Raw genomic sequence first — 22206 nt, 5'->3', positions numbered from 1 at the left:
TAAAGTATTATATCATTATATACATAACATTTGAACTTGAATGGGGATGTGGAGAAAAATGATTATTGGAGCATGATCCTAAAAAAAAAAAAATATGGAAAATAAATAAATAAATAAATAAAAAAGTGATTTTTGTGCATAGCTGAATTAAAAATACAGATAGAAATAAACCAGAGGACAGACACTTTAATACTTGGACAAATATATAGTTTAATGAACAGTGTCAGCGATGGTGAGCAGAGAAAATGACAACTTGTGTCAATAACATCTGATGTAAACAAAATAATTAGTTTGTCTTTGGCTTTTTTTCTTCATTTTTTTCCAACTAAAATATGTTCATATCTATTAAATTCACAAAATACCAATAAAATAGACGGTATTCTGTATTATTCTTAATCTGGCCACAAAATCTGCATACAGTTTTAAGGTCCCTTTCACTATAAAGTGAATTATATGTACAAATATTAATTTACCTTCATGAGGGCATTTTAATTGATGTGCAACAGTAATATATTGCCTCTTACAGTTAGTTCCTTGTCATAAAGTATCATTACATTCATTTACAGTCTTTAAATAATCTTTACAAAACACATTAATGCCATTAAAGGACCCTGCAAACAGTCAGAACAACACAAACTTGATTAAACTGAGCAGTTCAGTGCATGAGTGATGTCACTTATAGTAACAATTTACAGGACACAGCCTTGTGTGTGTCTGTATTTTTTGGTAACATTATTTCAAATCTATCTGGATATGTATTTTAAAAAAAAAAATGTAATTTCTAAATTTTTATGCAGAACAAATAAATATTTTGAGTGAAGACTGGAAGATCCTACTCCACTAAAATAAAAGTAGTGAAACACTAATAACTCCTTTAGTGTTTGATAACTGTCCAGAAGCACAGACAGACTCTTGAGTCTTTACCTTGTGAGTACGGACTAACATCACTCTCCAACTGACCTTATTCATCACGTCACACATAATGTAACAAAATGCCATTGCACAGAGAAACAAAGCCCTATTTCTGACTGGTTAATTACCTTGGAAAGCAGCGTACTATCATCCTCCCTTTAGCCTGTTACTATAAAAATAAACTAGAAATCCTAAAGTTGTTGACGAGTCTGGTCTGGGTCATTTCAGTATGGACCATTTGATCTGCTCCTTGGCCGACTGCAGAACCTGGAAACAGACAAAACAAACAAAACATTTATACTGTGAAATATAACACACTGTAGCACAATGATAGAATAGCTACATTAAAAAGTATCCACATAAACCATAAATAAAACATCAGCAATATGCTTGTTGTATGTGCTGATCTGGATTGTCAGATGGAAACTCATTGATATTGAAGTATTGACACTGTTCAACCACTAGAGGTCAGAGCAGTCCTACAGGGTTAAATGGCCCCATGTGTGACCATAGATATGAATTCACAGCATTTATGTCTTATTTCTCCTCTATTTCTATGTAAAATAAATAAATAAATAAATAAAATAACCTGTATCAAATACTGTAAAACAGATCTACATACGCTGTAACTGATCACTATAATAAGGCAGCCAGTTTCCAATAACACACAGTCAGTCTTGTCAAGAACTAACTAAAGTTAATATAAGCCCCAATACAGATCATTTTAGTTATATTTTCACAGCATTTATTTTTTTAATCCAAATTAAATAATCATATTTCAAGCACATTTGTAGGAAAGAAGACATTTTGTATTGTAGTATGCTCCTAACTTTTAACAATAACTTTCTTTCCACTATATCTATCTCTACAGTTGCTCACAGGTTTCAATAAAGTTTCAATGAACCTTTTTCAATAAAAGTTTCCTTTTTTTTTAGAAGCAGGGGTAGAAGCAGAAGCAATCATCTCTCTCCTGTCAGTCTGAAACTAAAAAGCCCCAGACTATTTCAGCTCTGAAGCTGTTGTTTCTCATTCAGACAGCAGGGGGCAGTGGGAGCTCAGGTAACAATCACGGCAGGAAGGAATCCTGGGATATGCAGTCATTTGGTGCTTCCATCTCTGTGCGTTTCGTCAGTATTTATGGCCAGTTTTAGTCCGTCAACAACTCAATGAGTATAAAGTAACTACATTCTACCTATAATATCATACATGTGTCATTTTGCATTTTACATTTACACCACTACTCCTCTGACACAGTGGGGCTTTACAGACTTCATCGGCCATCTGTCGAAACACGAGGTATGTCATGTTGTACCTTATTATAGCTTTAATTTCTCAACGTGTCACAGCTTGAGGTTCTGACCTCTGTAAACCGCTGTAAAACCTCAATACTCTGCACATTCTATGATTTTATTTGAAGTTTTGCGTCATTAAATGTAGACCTACAGGTGCATCTCCAGAAAGTAGAACCTGATGGAGGTCACAGTCTTCTCCATGATAGTGGAGCTACTGAAGAGGCTATTTAAAGGCTCAGGAAACCTTTACAGGTGTTTGGAGTTCATCAGATGATTACTGAGTGTAACATCATTAGGTTACAATAGTGAACTTTTTTCACTATATTCTAGTTTTTTTATTTAATGGGTTTTCATTGAGCCATAATCATTACAATTAAAAGAGATAAAGACATGAACTATGAACCTCTATAATATATGAGTTTCACTATATGAATTGAACTTCTACTTTATTGAGATGTACCTGTGCATATAGATATAGAAGAAATGCAGTTGAAGATATTAGTCCCACTAAAGCAGATCTGTGGTATAGTCCACACGGAAAGAACCTATAGGTTTTAATATAGGTTTGAATATATGTGACATACATAAAATTGGCCGTTTTCATACACAATATATCCTCATGAGGATATATGCACATATATGAAACCTATATGCAGTTTATCTGTGCATATATGTTGCATATATACAGCATATATGCAACATACAGTATATATATATAGCATATATGTGTATATATGAAAACGGCCAATTCACATATTCAAACCTATATTAAAACCTATAGGTTCTTTCCGTGTGGGAGTGTAGGGCTGCAGTGAAGTTAGTGGAGACTTACGTTAGAGGTGAGGGCCAGTTTCTCTGTTATGTGCTGTGAGGGTTAAAGCAACAGATAAAAGAGGCTTAGAGGGTAAGTACACACACACACATACTCACACACACACACACACACACACACATACACACACGCATACATGCTCATTCCTTCCACAGACAGGAGCACAGTTAAAGAAAGAAGAGGTCTCAGTGATCAGTGCAGCAGGTTTGAAGAGAGCCACTGTGCTTTAGAGGATGTTAATCCAACAACAATGTGTTGACCCATCAGTCCCGTTCATTCACAGCTGAGCCTCTTAGTGCTGTACTACAGTGCTTTGGAAAGGAAGCCAGGCCAGTCGCTACCTGAACATGCACTGTGAGCTAAAGCGTTAGCAATGCGACATTAAAGGGCTAATAAACACTCTTTAGAGTCGGTGTGTTTCAGTGTTATCAATGTTAATAAGAGAAATGCAGCCATAGCATGAACGCATATGAATCCCTGTCAGATTTTTTGTTTTTTTAATTAATATTTTATTTCACTTTTTAAACTTTTTATTTATTTATTTATCTTTACAAAAAATAGAAAAAAAAACTACAAAAAATGGGCATACAGCATTTGCCATTGTTAAATGAAGTAAGAAAAAGAAAGACAGGCTATATGAGGATACTGTATACAATAACCAAGTGATGTCAGATTTTTTTTGTAGGTGAATGTCTCTCTGCTTGACACTACAACATCTGATCTGTTGAAATGGCCCACAGTTACCTACAGACCATAATCTGACCTTTGCAGTGATGTGTCACCTCTATGTTTGACTGTTGACTTGATCTACTCTACATCTCTGTGTTGTGGCTCGGGGTGGGGATCACTACAAGCCCTGCCATATGATATCACTGTGATACTTGTGTCTTGATATGACATTATTGTGACATCAAAAATACTGCAATATGCTGCAGTGTATTGTGGTTTATGATATCTTTTCAACTGCAAATGATGTCTCCAAATGAAACCATAGGTAACATCTGTGTTTTCTAGTAAGATAAACTTCTTGGTCTGCTCAGATCGATACAATATTGCCATGCATGATATAGCTATATTATTTTCCCCCACCCCAGAGTTGTGCCACAGAGCCATGTTTAGGTTCACTACTTCCACCTCCTGAATCACTAACACCTTGTAATGGCTGTCTTCTTCTTTTTAATAACTGCCAACAATATAAACTATAGATCATATCATAAGATGAGATATTTCTTTCTTTCTTTCTTTTTGAAAAAATTGATCACCTGTCTGTTGTAAGTGTTTTTGAGTCGCCTTCCCAGGGTTTGAATCCCCAGGTGCTTGCAAACAATGTGGCAATGCATGTGGTATCCATTTATTTGATAATATTCAGCTATTGTGTTATTGTGTATAACTCAGACTTTAATTGCATTTATTATCCACAACATTGTTTTTGTAATTTATGTAAAATTGCTGCGGCAACATTTCAATTTCCCTTTAAAAAATACCCTGTACATGAAATGCATCTGTAATAGAACTGCAACTGGTTTGTGCGTGTGTGTGTGTGTGTGTGTTACCTGGGCCACACTCTGCTCAGACAGTGGGTTCTCATCGGCCTGTAAGACACAACAACATCATTGGGTGTACAAGAGAAGAATGCAAAAGCAGCACAGCAAATATTTCACACAAACGCATGCACACACAAACACACAAACACACAACACTCAGGCAAATCAGTGCAAACACCAGTACATACAGGAAATCAGTTATATGGAAAGCGTGTTTGTTAGCAGCTTGACCAATCACTGCTCATATTACAATCTTAAACCATGCTGGTGGTTCTAGGTAGTGTGTGTGTGTGTGTGTGTGTGTGTGTGTGTGTGTGTTTGTGTGTCTGTCCGTCCACAGACTTACACAGATTTCAGAAACACTGAAAAAGAGATTTGGTTTTGAGGTGGAGCCACGTGCTTTCTGTCAGATAGACAGTGAAACTATTGAACATCTTTTCTACTCTTGTCCAGTAGTCACACTATTTTGGAAAAATGTGTTTGATTGGTTAAAAAATGAAATAGAAAATGTCACACCCTTTAATAAAGAACACATCCTTTTTTTCAAAGATGATGCCCCCTCAAAAAGGTCTCAAAAATGTGTTAAATATAGTATTACTTTTGGGCAAATACCATATACACTGTTGTAAATGGAAAAGTAAATCCCCGTCAATAATCTGTTTAAAAAATGAACTGAACAAATATTTTAGTTCCTTAAATTTACTGGCAGATGGAAATGAAAAAATGAATGGTATGATGGAAATTGCAATACGATGTAATTTGTTTATTTGTGAAGAGTCCCAATAAGTACGATGCCTTCAACGTGTGTTATATCTTTTATTTTATTTATTTATTTTTTCACACATTTAAAATAGCTATTTACTTATTCAGTACCAAGCCTTGTAGATTTAAGTTTATATTTTTACCGTAAGAAAAGTAATGTCTTTGGAAAAAAAGAATGCAACAGTTTCCTGTTTGAGAATGTATGTACATTTTGAACACAATAAAGTTTAAAAAAAAAAAAAAAAGACTTACACAGATTTCCTGTTTCATCCACTCATGATGAAACCTAATATCTGTGGTGTTTCTGATGTTTTCCCCTCTAGCACCACCAGGTGGTTCAAGTTTTCAAAGTCAGCCCAGTTCTCTCCACTCGCACTCTCTCACCATGCATTTACCTCCTCTGTCTCGCCCGGCCCTCCTCGCCCTCCACTGCCTCTATCACTCTCTCATTCATTCTTTCATTCACTCTCTCCTCCTCCTCCTCCTCCTCCTCCTCCTCCTCCTGTCTTCTCTGTCTCTCACCCTCTGTCTGTCTGTCTACAGCAGCTGGGTCCTGTCTGTCTGTCCCTCTAGGTTACCAGTGATGTAATCAAACAGGACAAAGCCATAGGCTGGCTCTGACATTAGCTGACACCAATCAGAAGAGGAGACACAGGGAAAGAGAGGGAGAGAGAGAGAGAAAGGTAAAGCAGGTAAGAGGAGGCAGGAAGCTGGTGAGAGAAGCTGAGAGAAGCTCCGACGTGAGTCTAGATGGAAATGTAGACTCAGGTGGAACAGCTGCTCTCGTCTCTTAGGATACAACAACTGATTTTCTGTATTTGACTTTGCCACGATTGAAGTAAATGAACACACTCATATGACTGGCAGATATCATCTTACCCTGTAGCTGACCTTCTGTAGGACCTGCTGGGGGTCACTCTCCAGGATCACCCTGGCAACAGGAGGCAAGGAGAGTTATTACCTGGGCATGTTATAATATATATGACTCAACGATTCATTCAACGACTCTGATTAATGATGAAAATAACTCCAAGTTTGCAGCCCTAGCTCATATTTTACAGCTTACATTGGCCAGTTTTAAAGGGATAGTTCAACATTTTGTCAAAGTGGCCCATTGCCATAATCCCTATAGTCATAGCAGTAGGTTCGTTACCTTTAATTGTCGGTGCAAGCTATTTTTAGAACGGAGGAGAAGAGGGGCAAGCTACGGTACAGAGGCTAATGGGATTTCTTGGTTTCCCTCATCAAACTCATCAAATACACAATCCAACAAGTCCAAAACACTCTCATGGGCAAGTTGTGACCTGCACATTCACCACGCTATGAGATGACAACGTTACGAGACGGAGTTGTTTTTGAGGGAAACCAAGTTCCATGAGCCTCCGTAGCGTAGCTCTGAGCAGCTCGCGGCTCTGCTCCGCCGTTCTAAAAACACCTTGCACCGAGAATTAAAGGTAACGAACCTACTGCTATGACTATAGGGATTATGGCAATGGGCCAATTTGCCAAAATGTTGAACTATCCTTTTAACAAACAGTAAATTGCGTGTGTGTCAACTGCAACTGCAAAATAAACCACACAATCATTGGTCCATTCTGCTAAACAGCTATAAACCTTTTTTTTTTTTGTCTCTTACCCTCCGTCAATAATTTCGTCCACTACCAGGAAGACTCCCTCCATGTTATCCAGTAAACACCTCCGCTCCACATTTTTCCTGCAAAGACACACACGACAATTGTCACATCTAGACAGGGCCGCTGCTAGGAATTCTGGGCCCCCTGAAAGAATACTAAAGTGGGCCCCTGCCCCCCTGACTTTTCCACTTTTTTTCTTAGACTACGTATGTATTATCACGTTTTATTAACTTTGTTTTGATGCTAATTTACTATGAGTATTAGTCAGGATCTTATGCAGAATAAATCAGTCATACAAAGATTAGACTACTGGGTTTTTTTGTGGACCCCAAGCTGAATAAAACTGAATTCATCATATCTTCATCACATTATCATATGTTAGTGTTGTAGTACTCCAGACCGGTCTTGAGACCACATTTTCAAGGTCTTGGTCTTGTCTCAGAATCGACTACATTTTTACTTGGTCTTGTCTCGGTCTCGGTCAAGCTGGACTCTGGATTTTTTCTCAAGACCAGTCAAGAGACATCTTTTCTTTAACTGCAAATGTTTCTCTGTCACTTTGGTTTATGTAATGTAATTTAATAACTTTAACAGACTGTCTTCAGTGGGCTCAAACCAACGTTAATCCCCCCCACCCCCCACATGTTAAGGCTAGTGGAGCATTGCTGGGATTAGTAACTGTAATGTAATTACTGAATTTCAAACTGTAATCCTTTACCCCACTTACCCCCTGAGACAATTAAAGTCATGAATAAGTGAATAAGTAAAGCACTACTGTTCCTTAAACACTACATCCATCTCACATGTTCATGTCAATGTTTAGATTCATATTTCATATCTCATTTGCACAACATGATGTGTTTCCTAAAAATGAGTGGATAGCACACAGTGTGGTATAAGTCACGCTCAAACATTTATATTAGGCTACTGTGGTGGTTTAAAACAAATGAGCGGCTCCGCTGTTTTTATCATCTGGACATTTACACACCACACAAGGCAACTTAGAATAGTCTGTAATCTTTCGTACTGAATAATAATATAATCTCTCAGTGTCTCTATCGCTCACACTGCATTACTACTGCATCGGTTCCCATGGAAACCACATCATGGCCGGTAACGTTGCAGTCAACAGCGAGAGATCCGAGTGTTGAATTTTACATCAGTTTCAACATGGAGACTCATTATCTCTCTGAGAGGCTGCTGTGGTAGAGGGGTGCAACAGTGTGTGTGTGTGTGTGTGTGTGTGTGTGTGTGTGTGTGTGTGTGTGTGTGTGTGTTGGTGCTGAGGCTGCACTGAGCAGGACAAAAGCCCCGGTATCAGAGTGACGCACGTGGACACACAAGCACCGTTCCCATTTCAGTGCTATTCATTGAGAAGCAGAGTGGAGAGCAGGTTTAGGTTGGGTCTGCTCTACTTTCTGTCTTCGACTTTTGTGTTTTTAGACCTGAAGTTATTATGTATCATGTAATCAATTCATACTTTTACCAACTTTCTTATTTTATTTGATGATGGGAGACGTACCTGAGGATCTGACTGAGGGAGTCAAACAGGCAGTTCAGTACTGACATCAGCATCAGCTACAGAATGAGAGAGAGACAGAGAGAGAAACACACAAAAGGAAATAAGATGACATATTTGAGATGAAAACAGTTGAATTTAAACTTGCACCTGCACAGAGGTAATACAATGTTACTACAAATGTATACGTACAAGTATCAAGAGTATACACATCATCTGGATATATGAAATGTATGAAAAACAGCTACAATATATTCAATATATGAACATATGCATATATGAAAACAGTTTATTTTTATTTATTTAAACAGCAAGAGAACATTTCTATATATTTAAGTCTTATAAAATCTTATTAATTTTAATGTCTAACCTCCCATTCTGGGAATTGGTCTCTAACTTATATTGACAGACTTTGTGATGGATATATAAATTACATAATAAAAAATATCAATTTAAACATTCATACATTCACAAACATATTTGTATGGGCTACATAAATTTGTCATGAATCTATGAGCTGAAAACACAACACTGACACATTATTTATTTTGTAAAGGTTGTTAATTCTTATGATCATGTCCATATGTTCATGAATAACAACACTACAGGTTAGTATACATAGATTCCAGCTGGATTACAGTAGTAAATACATTTTGGTGGCTTTTCCTTCCTGTGTTGGATGTCCCTGTGGCTAAATGGTAGATTTGAATATCTGATGAAACCAGAGGAAAACAAAGCTTCATCCTGCAAAAGGAAACTTCCGTCTGTCTCGTACCTATTGCTTATGCTGTAAAACCTCACCGGTGTCCCTGTCTGTCTCTGCACAGTTACTGTTCAAGCAATTTGGAGTTTTCTCATCTTTTCATCATCTTGTAACTTTGTTACTCATGTAAAACGAGCCAAATGCCTCATTATTTAAACAATGATGAAGATTTAAAAAAACACCCATAAATGGTCAAATGTGTGGGTGGAGCTGCACAACCAAACAGAATATAGTTGAAGAGGGAGGCAGACCTGCACCTCCCTAAACTCTAATATGAGTGTGTAACATAACTGTACAAAAGTGAACAAGAAGAACTACACCTGATGCACAGTGAAACAGCAACATGATAAACACAAAATCCACAACAGAAAACATCAAACTCCAAGTTTATTGAGTCAGTTTTATTTTTATAATGGAATACTGACTTCACAGAGTCAATCAAGAAAATCATTTACTTAATGCAGTAACATGGAACCACTTGATGTAAGATTTTTAACTAAATCTTGAGTTTTATTTTTTGGAGTGCAGAGGGCGCTCCTCTGTAGCGGGCCATGATACTCCAATTCTGCAAGACTCAAATCAACATAAATGTATTATTTTGTAAGTACAGACAGAATGCAATGTTTCCATCTTACCTCATTCTCCTGTGCACTTCCTACAACATAGAAGAAGAGGTCTATGCTGCCCTTGTAGACAATGGTCATCCCCTCCAGGAAAGCGATCTCATCTAGAATGAGGGGAGAGTCAGGTTAGAGGTGAAAGGTGGAGTTAGGATTACACTTTACACACCTGAGGGTATACTGGCATGAAATTAGCCTGAGCTGACCTATTTATTGTTAGTCTGCAACAATATAGGAGGTACCAACTGGGCGTGAGCTGGAAATCAAACATGGATGCAGAGATTTGCCCTTAAAGGGATAGGCTAGTATCATTTTTTAAAGTGTGGTTGTATGATCTACAAATAGCCCCTAAGTACTTAAATTGCAGTAGAAGACTCTCTGCACTCCTCCCGTTAGCAACGCCAGCCCATAATAGCCCTGCCCAGAGATTTACAACATACAGTGTTGTGAACAGACCCAAAGAAACGGCCTATTTTCACGGCCTAAAAGAGGTTTTACCTGAAAAAAAATACACAGTTCCATTGTTCACTATAATATCATTTTCTCCAGCCCTTCAAAGTGCAGGAAAAACACAGTTTTTATTTGGACCTAACCAACTGCTGATCGGCGGGCGCTAACCCTGGGCGGAGGGATACGTGAGTTGGTTAGGTCCAAATAAAAACTGTGTTTTTCCTGCACTTTGAAGGGCTGGAAAAATTATATTATAATGAACAATGGAACTGTGTATTTTTTTTCACATAAAACCTCTTTTAGGCCGTGAAAATAGGCCGTTTCTTTGGGTCTGTTCACAACACTGTATGTTGTAAATCTCTGGGCAGGGCTATTATGGGCTGGTGTTGCTAACGGGAGGAGTGCAGAGAGTCTTCTACTGCAATTAAAGTACTTAGGCGCTATTTGGAGATCATACAACCACACTTTTAAAAAAGTGATACTATCCCTTTAACCTCATCCCTACAGTTATTATTACAGTAAAAACAAAACAAAAGACTGAAACACTTCAGGAAGTATTTGGTAGAAATATCACAACGAACCCAACGGTGGCTCTAATTAATTAAATGTATTACAGTAAGGTGGTTAAAGCCCGACCCCCCAACATACCATGTGGACTGAAAAAATAAATGAAACATATCAAATGGAACAGATGACATACTCCCTAAGACTTCAACAGACATATTCATCCAAGGTGGAGCCCTGCCATGGGCATACTGTTACAGTGAGAAGCCCTTTATCTTTCTGTTATTATAGTCTCTGTTTCCTTTTGTGTGTCATAATTGTTTTCATGTCCATATAAGCACTACACTGTATTGAGAATTTGAGAAAACAGCAGATAATATGATGAATATGATTCTGTGTGTATGATTTTTAATGAAACTGAAAAAAAAAGAACAAAGACAATCAAGTGTGTTATAATTCAAGGGAGCATGTGTGGAGTATCTACAGTGTGCATGCATGAAATAGCTGACAATCTACCACATGTCTGGAATGCATCCTCTCCTCTCACTATAAATGAACACAACTAGGCCTCTGTATCGCCATCAGCTGTCTGTCTACATGTGTTAGCAAGCAAGTATAACAGACGCCGGAGAAAGACAAGCTTCTCCTCAGCTGGAGATAGAAGAGAGAGGAAAGCAACGTGAAAGAAAAGAATGATAAAGGAGAGAGGGAAGGAGACAGAGAAGAATCAGGGAGTGGAGAAATGCATTAAGTAACAGAGGAGTTGGACAAAGAGAGGATGAGGTGGGAGAGAATGAGATAGGGAGGGGGGGGGGGGTCTAATGTAAAAGATCCAAGTGTGGAAGAAAGGGGAGAAGGAAGAGGAGAACAGAGGAATGAAGGAGGAGTTTCAGACAAAAGGAGGAATACACTGACTGGGTGATAAAGAGGCCGGGGCTGCATGGGGCTCAGGTATCGGCTGTGAGAAACTCCCACTTCCCCTGGAAATGAAACTTCTTCTGCAGCGCCGCAAAACACACGAGAAGCAGTCTGGTTTCTCTGGGCAGCCACATCAAAGTGCTATTGGTTTAAAGGGATAGTTCACCCAAAATTCAAATTTCACTCATTATCTACTCACCCTCGAGTCCTCTGTGCCTTCTCTGGGTTACGGGGGGGGGGGGGGCCCGCGCAGCAGTATTTGTCCATAATGGTTGTGAATGGATACCAACTTTCTCCGTCCAAAAAGACACACCAAAAAACATCCAAATACCTCCATACTACTCGTCTGTAATGTCCCTCTTGTGTTGAAGCCCCGACATGAGAAATTGTTCCGCCAGTCAGTGCAATTTGCACTGACACAGGAAGAGCAGTGAACCGAGACACTGGGAGCTTCCGCTACAAACAAGCTTAAAATATAGACTTATTTAATTTTTTCGAAACAATTTCTCACGTCGGGGCTTCAATACAAGAGGGACATTACAGACGAGCAGTATGGAGTTATTTGGATGTTTTTTGGTGTGTCTTTTTGGACGGAGAAAGTTGGTATCCATTCACAACCATTATATGGACAAATACTGCTGGGCGGACCCCCCGTAACTCAGAGAAGGAACAGAGGACTCTGGAAATTCTCACAGCTCTTAGTTGACATGAGGGTGAGTAGATAATGAGTGAAATTTGAATTTTGGGTGAACTATCCCTTTAAACGTTATGTAAAGAAAAGTTATTAAGTTATTCTAAATGATCCAATTTCTATACAACCACCATCGTGAATCGGAGATGACCAAATATGGTTCAGCTCTTTGGTGGAGAACAGGCTGATGTGCTCCGGGCCAGTATCATGTTTTAGGTGTGTAGTTTTTAGACGCTACAAAGCTGGGTTGCTTAAGAGACGACACTGGAGACCTGTGTGAGTGCGAGTGTAGAGGACAATGGACAGGCAGAGAGAGGACACACAGCGGAGGAGAGGAGAGCAGCTTACTGTCTGCTTTGTGCGTCTTGTTGAAAACATTCCTCTCAAAGTTCTTCTGCTCCTTCATGGAGGGGTAAAACTCGGGGTCGTAGTACTGAAACAGAAGCACACATGACAGAGCAGCGCGTTAACTGGCTGTTTCATTCCTGCTGCATCACAATGGATGATGCAGCAGGAGGTGTGACCACGGCTGTGTTCAGACATGTTGCTTTGTTCTGATTCAGGGGCCTAAAACGACACAATTGTTGCATTTTTCTTTTGGGTCGTTGGCGTTCACATGGGAACAGTCCCAAGCGGTCCAAATGCCGTGAGAGAAGCAACTGTTCTCTCATTGGTCAGAAATCTTACCCAGAAGAAGGAGGAGTTTACCTGGGAAAAACAACAACCATGGAACATCAGCAGCATGTGTGTGTGTGTGTGTGTGGCTAGTTGCACTTGTTAAAAGGACAATGAGGAGTTTTGTTAAAGCGAAGCGTTTCCACACTACATTTATGAGCCTCTGCACCGTGAAATTCTTTGACCGGTGCAAGACAGACTCATGTTTTCATTCATCAAGAATTAAAGTCAGAGGTTGGAAGACGATCACATACCGTCGTAGTTCCCACCATAAACGGCGATTCGGCGGCGTTATTCTCATGACTCGCCACGAAACCGAAAGTAAAGAAACGCTGGTCGGCTCGCCCAGCATTTCCACCACCACTAATAATAACAAAATAACCATAGAGACAAAACCATAGATTTATCTAAAATGGACCATTAACAAGTGGTAACGTAGATTCATCCACATTAATATGAGACTTTTTTATTGTCGCGGAATTTTTCGTTCTGCCGATGGAGAAACTCCTCGTTGTCCCTTTAAAATAGCTATGAAAGTATTTGGCAAAAGTGACCGTCAGACACTCCAGACTATCTTTGAGAAGAAAGTACTAAGACTGGCTCAGGGAGTGATGTCAGATCATCACACATTCTGTTCCCAGAGTACGAGTTGTTACCGTCAGGCAGACGCTTAAGAGCTTGTTGCCCCAAAAGCAACCGTTAAACACTCCTCCCTAATTCTATAGCTCTTCTGAACGAACATATTATAATAATAATGCCGACTGCTATGGTTCTGATGTTGTGCAATGCTGCTTTTTCTGTATGTCTATTGCCTGTATGTCTGTCACTGTACTTATTGTATTGTTGCTATATGGCTATGCACTTTTGGCCCCCCTTTGGGGGACAATAAAGATTATCTAACCTAAAAAAGAAAGAAAAAAAAAGATATCGCTCTAGGGCTCGAATGGAAGCGACCCGAGACCGGCCCTACTTGGTGATCCTGGGCCCGTTGGTTTGATTCTGCATCCGATTCGCGCTTACTATGTTTACATAATGGCCAAACGAATCAAACGAATTGGGGTAAAACTGCTCCAAACAAGCCAGGTCTGAATTCACCCGAGCAATCCCTTTAATGCAGGAAGAGATGATATCATATTTCATAGCAACAGACCCTTTTTTATACTATTGATGTTTGGCATCAGTAATACCCACTCAGTAATTACTAAGAAGCAGATTTCCTTCTGCCACTCCTACCATATTGAGCTTGCCCTCACATGCACATGAACTGATGTGGTGTGTGATCCAGTGTTCCTGCTTGTGATCTGATCAGTTTGCTGATCACATTTGTCTCAAAAGAGAAAAGTATTAAGTCTTTTGTGTCTCAAGATAAATATAATTGACTCAAGTGATGCCACTTCACTAAACATTAGTTGAAGCCAAAACCCCCAAAGCCACAGTAGCCTACCAGAAATGTCAGTTCCTCCAATGGCCACTAGAGGACCAATCTCTCTGCTCAGCAACTATTCTGGGAATTTTTTATTTTTTTTGCAATTTCTATGTAACTCACCAATTCAAATATTATTAAGGCTTAAAGTTCTGCATAGTTGAGGCCGTAGCTGCTCTGAGTGGGTGAACATGGTTGATGCTGAGGCCCCATTTACACATAGGAAAAACGGCGGCATTTCCATTTTGACCTTCCTTTTACACAAAAACAGAGCTTCAAGTCACCGAAAACGAGTAGGCTATCTGAAAAGTCCGGCCAAGAGGAGATTCGGAAAAACTCAGTTTTGACGTTTGCATGTTGACAGGAGGAAACAGAGGATGAGACAGACTGAGAGACAGAGTGCAACTCCTGTCATTCATTGTTGTTGTGTCTTTTCCAGGATTCTGATTGGCTAGCATGGCTTTGTGCTTTTTGTTACACTGCCACCTATAGGTTTTGGCATGGTCATAGTAGCTCTTTACAGCGTATTTATGCGGTTTCGTGTGACGTTTTAGCTGCTAATGGCACAATACGCTGTTGTAGTCCAACTGATTGCTGTCCATTCTGCAAACATTTCATATAGTGTCACATTAAAATAATTTATTTGATGAAGGGGTCACAGACAACTCATATTTGGTAACCTTTGGCTTCTTGTTTTGTTTAACCTGTTTTACATTTTGAAATCCCAGTGGAGAAAAACCTTTTAGTGTAACTGGGGAATGTTTATATTGAGTAGTTTGTGGTTTTGACATAAGCAAAATGTAAATAAAGGACAGTAATTACATAACTCAAACTAGTCAGTGCACTCATTTTCACATGAGATGAAACTTTATAGTTACAGTATAGTATTCATTATAGTATTCAATCAACCAAAAATATTGTTAATACTGGAATATAATTTCACATTGGCAAAAAAAAAAAAAAAACTATATTAAATTAAATTAAATGGTTCCTTCCAGCCAGGATCCAGAATCTACCTACATTTTGGTAATTAGCAGTTAATGAGCTATAGCATGTAAGACGGCCTTCACCTTACCTTTGACAGAAGTCTGTTGCCATCATTATCGAGGATGAAAACAGCTTTCACTGTGTAGAGGGAAGGTTCCTGCAACAATAAGCAGAAAGAACATGTTAAATATTTCAGTTTTGCTGAGTCACCTCAGAGGGGCTTCTGGGACATGATGCCATGCTCCATCCCTCTCTCACCTGACCCGTGTGTTGTATCAACCTTTATTATCCAGATAAACATTTCACATCAGAACACACATGTAGCCCGGTCGGCCCGGCGTAACACCAGACACTAGCCACTGTTTCACTTCACATGCTTCACTCCTGCTTTTTCGTTCATCTCTTCCAGATGTGGAAATGACCGAAGATATTTTCCATTCTCCATGCACACGCTCCACTCATCCTTTCCTCCATCCATCCTTCCATCTGTCCGTCCTTACGGAGAGTTTTCAGACCCGGGACAAAGTTCTGTTATGCACTGACTAGCATAGATTCACAGTCAGAGTGTATCACAGAACTTAGACCAGGAACTCAGAGCATCACCTGGCTCGTTAAAGCCTCTAATGACGCAGGAGGAAAAGATTCAACACAGTCACCAGGAGTGGGTTATCCTCTGAGGAACCTGACTATCTGTAAATCCTTCCAACATATTAAACGTCATCTTAATCTGGACCACTTGGGGACAGGACATGTCCTCAGACTGAAGTGGACACACCTGTGATTCTGTTTGTCACCCTGCTGTCATGTGTAATATAAAAACAAATGGTGTTGGTTGGTTGGTTGGTATTCATGCTGGTGGACATCTGGCTGCACCGGTTATTTTAAAATCCAAGTTTGTGTCACTCTTTAGTTCTCAACACAATGATTGTAACTTTCTTACACCATGAAGGAAATCTGTCGGCATCTGCAGATGTGATAAATTCATTTTACTGTCAGCAGTTGTAGTTTCAAACGCACGGTGTCATGATTTAAATGCATGTTCATAGTTCAAATCCAACATTTAATTTTGTTTAAATTGATTAATTGAAGGTTTTTTAACCACTGGCAGCACTGTGGTTATTTACAAGTCTCTGTTTCATTTGTATATTAGAGGCACATGCACATGTTCACAAGCATGTAATATGAGTGATGTCATAAACATTCCTTCACACTTTTCTGCTGATCCAAGGCGGATAGTGGCGACACGCCAAAAAAGGCAGTGAAGAGGAAGCCTGCAGACTAACCCACATGGATTTCAGTGATAAACTCATATTAAAGAAAAAAAAATTGCCTTGCAATTCATGAGAGACTTGGAATGCATTTGTTTGCATACAAGAAAACTCAGGAAGCTAAAGTCATTTTTTATACTTGTCCGTGACCTGGTGCGCCTGCACACTTGAACTTTCTACAGTGTTTCAATCAAGTCAAGCGTTTCATTCTTGACTATGCAACGGTTTGGATATAAACAGAGTAGTGGCTCTGTGGTGCACCGTGCAACCTGTGCACATATTGTTTCCTGCTGCTAATCACCTCATAGACAATTAGATAAGGGTCTTTGTCTTTCTGTTTTATTGTCTGATCACTGTCCATGTCCCTATGTCACATGTGAATGGAAAGGGATCAGGCCTCAGTTTCGTTTCAACATAATGAAAGATTTTCTCTGTGCATTTTTATAAGTAGGTCATGGATTCAGACAAAACCATAGACCGATATAAAAGTCTGGAGACTTTTTTTTTCTCCCTCTGACTAAAAAAAAACATAAAAGATTACAGCCTCTTGCTGCCTGGACCTGGCAGTTTTTCTCTTAACTGCCATTTTCATTTACTTTTAAAATTGAACCACATTACAGACAAAACATACAAACAGAACATTCTAGGCTTTTAGCAGATGCTATAATACAGAGTTGCTCTAACAATTACCTTTGTAAAGCATATTACACAATGTAAAAAAGACTTTAAGACATTTTTTTATTTCCATCATGCTTGGCTGCACAGAGCCAGATCACTAACAGCTGTGTTTAAAGGAGCCCGTATACTAGAGAAAACCCTTAATTTCCACAATTACCAGGTTTTCTGATCTCTTCAAAACAAATGAAAGTCTAAATTTGGCACATGCTTGGATGCAGCGAGAAATACAACCAAAAGGATTCATTATTCTTCCAGAGTGAACGTATCATGGAGGAAAACATCTCGAAGGAAGAGTTTGACATTTTGGAAAATGTGCTAATTAGTGGGCTTTAAAAGGCACTGGTATTTAATAGGCTCCCACTGTTTCCACTGCTAAGCTAGGCTAACAAGCTGCTGGGCAAATATGAACTGTATCAATCTGCTTTTTTGATAGTTTTCTAACATGGCTTTGACTCCCTGTGGCCCCTAAAGATAGAGAGCACAAACATCACATACAAAATACATCCCATACAAGTTTGGAACAACTGCTACATTAGTGGTAACTGTCAGGTAGCCTAAGTGATTGGCTCAGTTTGGATAAGCACCAACTGCTCAAGTCCATCAGACAAAATGTGAATTCGTCATCTATTATGATACTAACTGAAACACTTTTCGACTGAGGGAAATTCTTTTGTCTCATCAACCATTTGCAGAAAATTAAAAAGCCTGATTAGATAGCTGTAGATACAGAGGATCTTCTATATCTCTATAGTGCAGCGAAGAGAGAGGAGCTACCAGACTTTGGTGCTACCAGTGGAAGCACATGGTCTATAAAAGTCGCTACGTTAGATTAGGTTACACTATAGACTACATAGGTTAGTTTTGGTTAGGCTATGCTAGGCTAGTTTAGGTTAGGGCCGGGGTTGCAGGCTTTTGTAATGAAGTTCAAACACCTGTTGTTCATGAGATCCACCAATCAGCCACAACATTAAAACAGGTGACTGGTTTTAACATTGCAGCTATATTATATTATATCCAAGGCCTGTTTCGGGTTAATTCTACATAATTAACTATTCGATTCAAAACTTAATTTGCTTTTTTAAAAACTATTTTCAACAGTTTCATGGCTTGACACAAACAATACAGAGATCAGTCATAATACGGTCACGGAAGCTAATGTTTAATTTTATGTGTCGACTGGATGTGTCTGAAAACACCATAATGGGCCATCAGTTCACATCCAGGCGTCAAATACACCGGCATGTTTGACCCTTTTTTAAGCAAAGGCTGTCTCATGTGCTTCATTTATACAGGATGTATGGAATATGTATATGAAATGTGTTTTAATGGCAATGGTAACTTATGGTACTGCACAACGCACTTCCTCCCTTCTTTGTATGTCTTTATATTTTCTTAATTATCATATGGACTATGTGTCTGAAATAAAGAATTATATAATATTAAAATCAGTTTTCCACCAAGGTTGAGACAAAGCGGTTAGGGAATGATTTTAGTCAGTTACAAAAGGTGCTACAGAGTTGTACCATGGAAAATACTGTATAGCAAAAGCTTTTTGAGCTATTATTAAAGGGACTGTGTCTATTCTGCTTCACACTTTTGGACTTTCCTGTATGAAATGTGTTCCATGTGAGTCCTCCAGTTGAAATGGAGCAGCGCTACTATGTGATATCAGTGTTTTAAGTTGCTAGGTCAAAGACCTGAATAAGTGAAACAAAAAAAAAGGAAAGAAATCAAATGTTATTAGATTTATCATGCTCTGGCGTGGCTAGAGACACTGATGCAGAGAGAGGGAGGAAGGACAGAGAGAGATGGGGTGAGACAGCTGAGAGGAGTGAAGCAAGGAGACAGAAGGAAACTAAGACAAGAAGATCTGAGCTCACCTGTTTCAATAAAAGCAGATCAAACACAATAAAAGCACAGATGATGTATTAAACTGAAAGTATCACAAGTTTAAGTTCTAACTCATCACGCTGACTGGCTCCTTTATTCATTAACATGTCAGCAGATTCCTGGAGTGGAGCCACAGTGGGTTTTTTTAAAGTTTTTTTTTAGGTTAATCATAATAAGCTATCAGGTTCATAGTCTGCTAGAGAAGTATGTTTACTCTTATACACTGTTGATGCATCAGTATTACCAACCTGACTTTTACCTTTGACACTTTCAGTTCATTGGTTGAAAATATTTTTAATTCAGAACAGAGTACTTTCACAGGTGCTACAGAACTTTTAATTTAAGTAAATCAATAGTTCCTGCACCTCTAAATCTGCTGAGGTTTAACGTTTCCCTGAAGGCACGAGAGGAATTCTTCAAGTATACGGCACCTCTGAGTGACTGGGCTTTAGAATAAATGGACTTTGCAGTTACTTTCCCAACAACTTGTGAAACTGAGAGAAAAAAGACAGAACAGAACGAAACAGAAAGAGATTTAAACAGGAAACGGACAGATATGAGAGAGGATAGAGGGGTTAAAGAGTGAGGGGGTGAGAGACAGGCTGGAGAAACGGTGCGCGAGGCAAACGAAAAGAGAGAGAGAGGGAGAGAGAGAGGGAGAGAGAGAGAGAACAGTGGACGTGGCACGTACTCTGCTCTACACGTCAACCGAGCTGTGCACATATGCTGCACACAGGCAGACATTTAAACAGCCGGATCTGCTCTCAACTATCCACACACACACATACACATTCACACATACACACATACACACATACACACATACACACACTCTACATGTGTCACACAAACACACACACTTGATCGCGTCTCCTGTCTGTTCTCTACAGTGCTTCCAGGCTGCAGGAAGCCCCGAGCTTTGTCTTCTTTTCCCTTTTTTCCCTCCTCTGTCCTGTTGAGTGTCAGCTCAGCTCTGCTCCGGGCTGAGAGCAGCAGCGTGGATCAGCTGGAGATAGCCGACAGTATACTGTCATGGAGTTAAGTTACAGTAACAGCCTGATAAGTTGTCGCATTGTAAACAGCACTGACCGTCTGTAGCTACTAGTTTTACAGTGACAGCAGGACGCAGAGAGAAAAGTGTTTCAGATTCAGATTGAGATTGAGATTGAGATTGAGATTCAGACTGCTGCTGCTGCTGCTGCTGCTGCTGCTGCTGCTGAGAGACAGTCATCAGATCAGATCAGGCCTGGGCGTCTACACTATAATAACCTGATCCAGATCCGGATCACACTCATGAACGCACCGACGCAGGAATAAAAACCTGTTTGTGTTTAAAGAACGGACTGCAGCCTCCCCCCCTCCTCCTCCTCCCCCCTCCCCTCGTCCACACCGAAACTGCCATAATGCAACAAATGTCTCGCACCATGATGGAAACAGTAAGAAATGAAGCGCACTCACAGCTCAGCGGTCCGACCCCCCCTCCCTCCACCCCGATCCCCGCTCCCCGAGACCCGCCGAGCCGAGAGCCAGATAGAGAGACTCACCAGAGACGAGGAGTCCATCGCTGCCGCTGTGCTCGCTCGGTGTGTTGACGTGGACAGCTCTGAGCTGTCACACCGAGATCACTGCTGCTGCCTTTTTTTTTTTTCTTAACGGAGCCGCGCGCCCGCTCCCATAGCAGCCAACCGGAGAGAACCACAGTCAGCCAGCCGGGCGCGCTCCCGACAGCGTCCGTGCTCTTTGGCTTTTCATAATAAAAGTCAGTGCTCTTTTAAAAAGGCCAGTTTACATTGAACAGAAGAGGCTATTGTTATTTAGCCCTTGGCTATGTATAATAATAATTATACAAATAAATAAATGAATAAAATAATAATAACTTGATTTAAGCACCTTTAGAAACGCAAGTTTCTAAAGGTGCTTGAAAAAGAGACAAGTAGCCTACCACAAAACCTTAAAGCAGAAGTTTGTGTTAATATAAGTCTTAAATAGTTGTATCCTCCGACAGCAATCACTTCTATAGAGTGTTTGGTCTGAAACACGGGTCTGTCAGTCACTCTGCTCTGCTGTAAGCTGAGGAGAAAACGTCTTGTATCCTACAAGTTTTATCCAATGAGAAGAGAGAACGGCATAAAGGGGCAGTCCTCTCTGTGTGTGCAGCCAAGGGATGTGCGTGAATGTGGTGACGTAGGGACGAGGACCAATAGATCCATGACGAGGGTGGGGGCTGCTAACTAACGAAGATAGCCAAAACAACCGGATCGCTTACTTCTGCTTTAAGAGATTTATAATCTATTTTGTTAGGGTGTTGTCATTTTAATAGAAGTTTGTATCTTTGTTTTTCCTAACTTTTGTGTATATTAGGCTTAGATGTCATAATATTTAATTGAGAGCTCTGTAACAAAATCATTTTCCTTCTGAGATCAATAGAATTCTGATGCTGATTGTGATTATGGAAATGATTCAGCCTTTTATTTTATTCCTATCCCACCTCATTTCATATTAAACATTTCAACAGGTTTTTATGTTGGTTTTATGTCTTTTAATGCTATTTTAGTGCTATCGTATAGATATATGTTTTTTTTTCTTTTGGGCAGCACAGTATGTGGTTAGCACTCTCACCTCCCAGCAAGAACGTTCCTGGAGAAATGGGAGGTCGGACTAATGGACGCAAAAATAAAGAAAAGTATGGTTGGAGAAATGGGTAGTTGGACAGACGTCATGCACCCCATGAATTTGCATTGTTTGTCTATGTGTCCCTGTGATGGACTGGTGACCTGCAGGGTGTACCTATGTCAGCTGGGATTGGCTCCACCCCCCTTACATCCATCCATCCATTACAGATAA

At 39.7% G+C, this 22206-nt stretch overlaps 2 protein-coding genes across 4 annotated transcripts in view; both read right to left on the bottom strand.

Moving 5' to 3' along the window:
* The window catches only part of cbx1a (chromobox homolog 1a (HP1 beta homolog Drosophila)), a 110563-nt gene that overhangs the window by 34086 nt on the left and 54271 nt on the right, over positions 1 to 22206 (bottom strand). The gene's annotated exons all lie outside the window — the stretch shown is intronic.
* Positions 186 to 20949, bottom strand: copz2 (COPI coat complex subunit zeta 2). Of its 3 annotated transcripts, none has more exons than XR_015036326.1 (10): positions 20907 to 20949; positions 15615 to 15683; positions 12790 to 12874; positions 9894 to 9985; positions 8499 to 8554; positions 6979 to 7056; positions 6222 to 6273; positions 5865 to 5969; positions 4590 to 4628; positions 186 to 1179 (listed from the first exon to the last, which is right to left on the bottom strand). XR_015036326.1 is itself a non-coding variant. In XM_085785198.1 (10 exons), the coding sequence occupies exons 1-10, from the start codon at positions 20922 to 20924 to the stop codon at positions 1132 to 1134; spliced, it is 570 nt and encodes a 189-aa protein (XP_085641324.1). In that variant the 5' UTR covers positions 20925 to 20949; the 3' UTR covers positions 186 to 1131. The 3 variants fall into 3 exon arrangements, 2 of the variants coding, with proteins under 2 accessions (XP_085641324.1, XP_085641325.1); XM_085785198.1 differs by lacking the exon at positions 5865 to 5969 and adding an exon at positions 3037 to 3069; XM_085785199.1 differs by lacking the exon at positions 5865 to 5969.

Source organism: Trachurus japonicus, chromosome 8 (genome assembly GCF_045865225.1).
Source record: "Trachurus japonicus isolate A0001 chromosome 8, Traja_1.0".
NCBI classification, from domain to species: domain Eukaryota; kingdom Metazoa; phylum Chordata; class Actinopteri; order Carangiformes; family Carangidae; genus Trachurus; species Trachurus japonicus.
Note: the sequence above shows the minus strand (reverse complement) of the source record. Positions and strands in the feature narration are given on the sequence as shown.

Bases quoted from the DNA above. Each gene is read 5' to 3' on its own strand.
- copz2 (XM_085785198.1), bottom strand. The intron at 4,629-6,221 runs GTAAGATGATAT...TGTGTCTTACAG, and splicing joins TACAGAAGGTCAGCTACAGG to GCCGATGAGAACCCACTGTC. The intron at 1,180-3,036 runs GTAAGTCTCCAC...GTCTGTTTCCAG, and splicing joins AACTGGCCCTCACCTCTAAC to GTTCTGCAGTCGGCCAAGGA.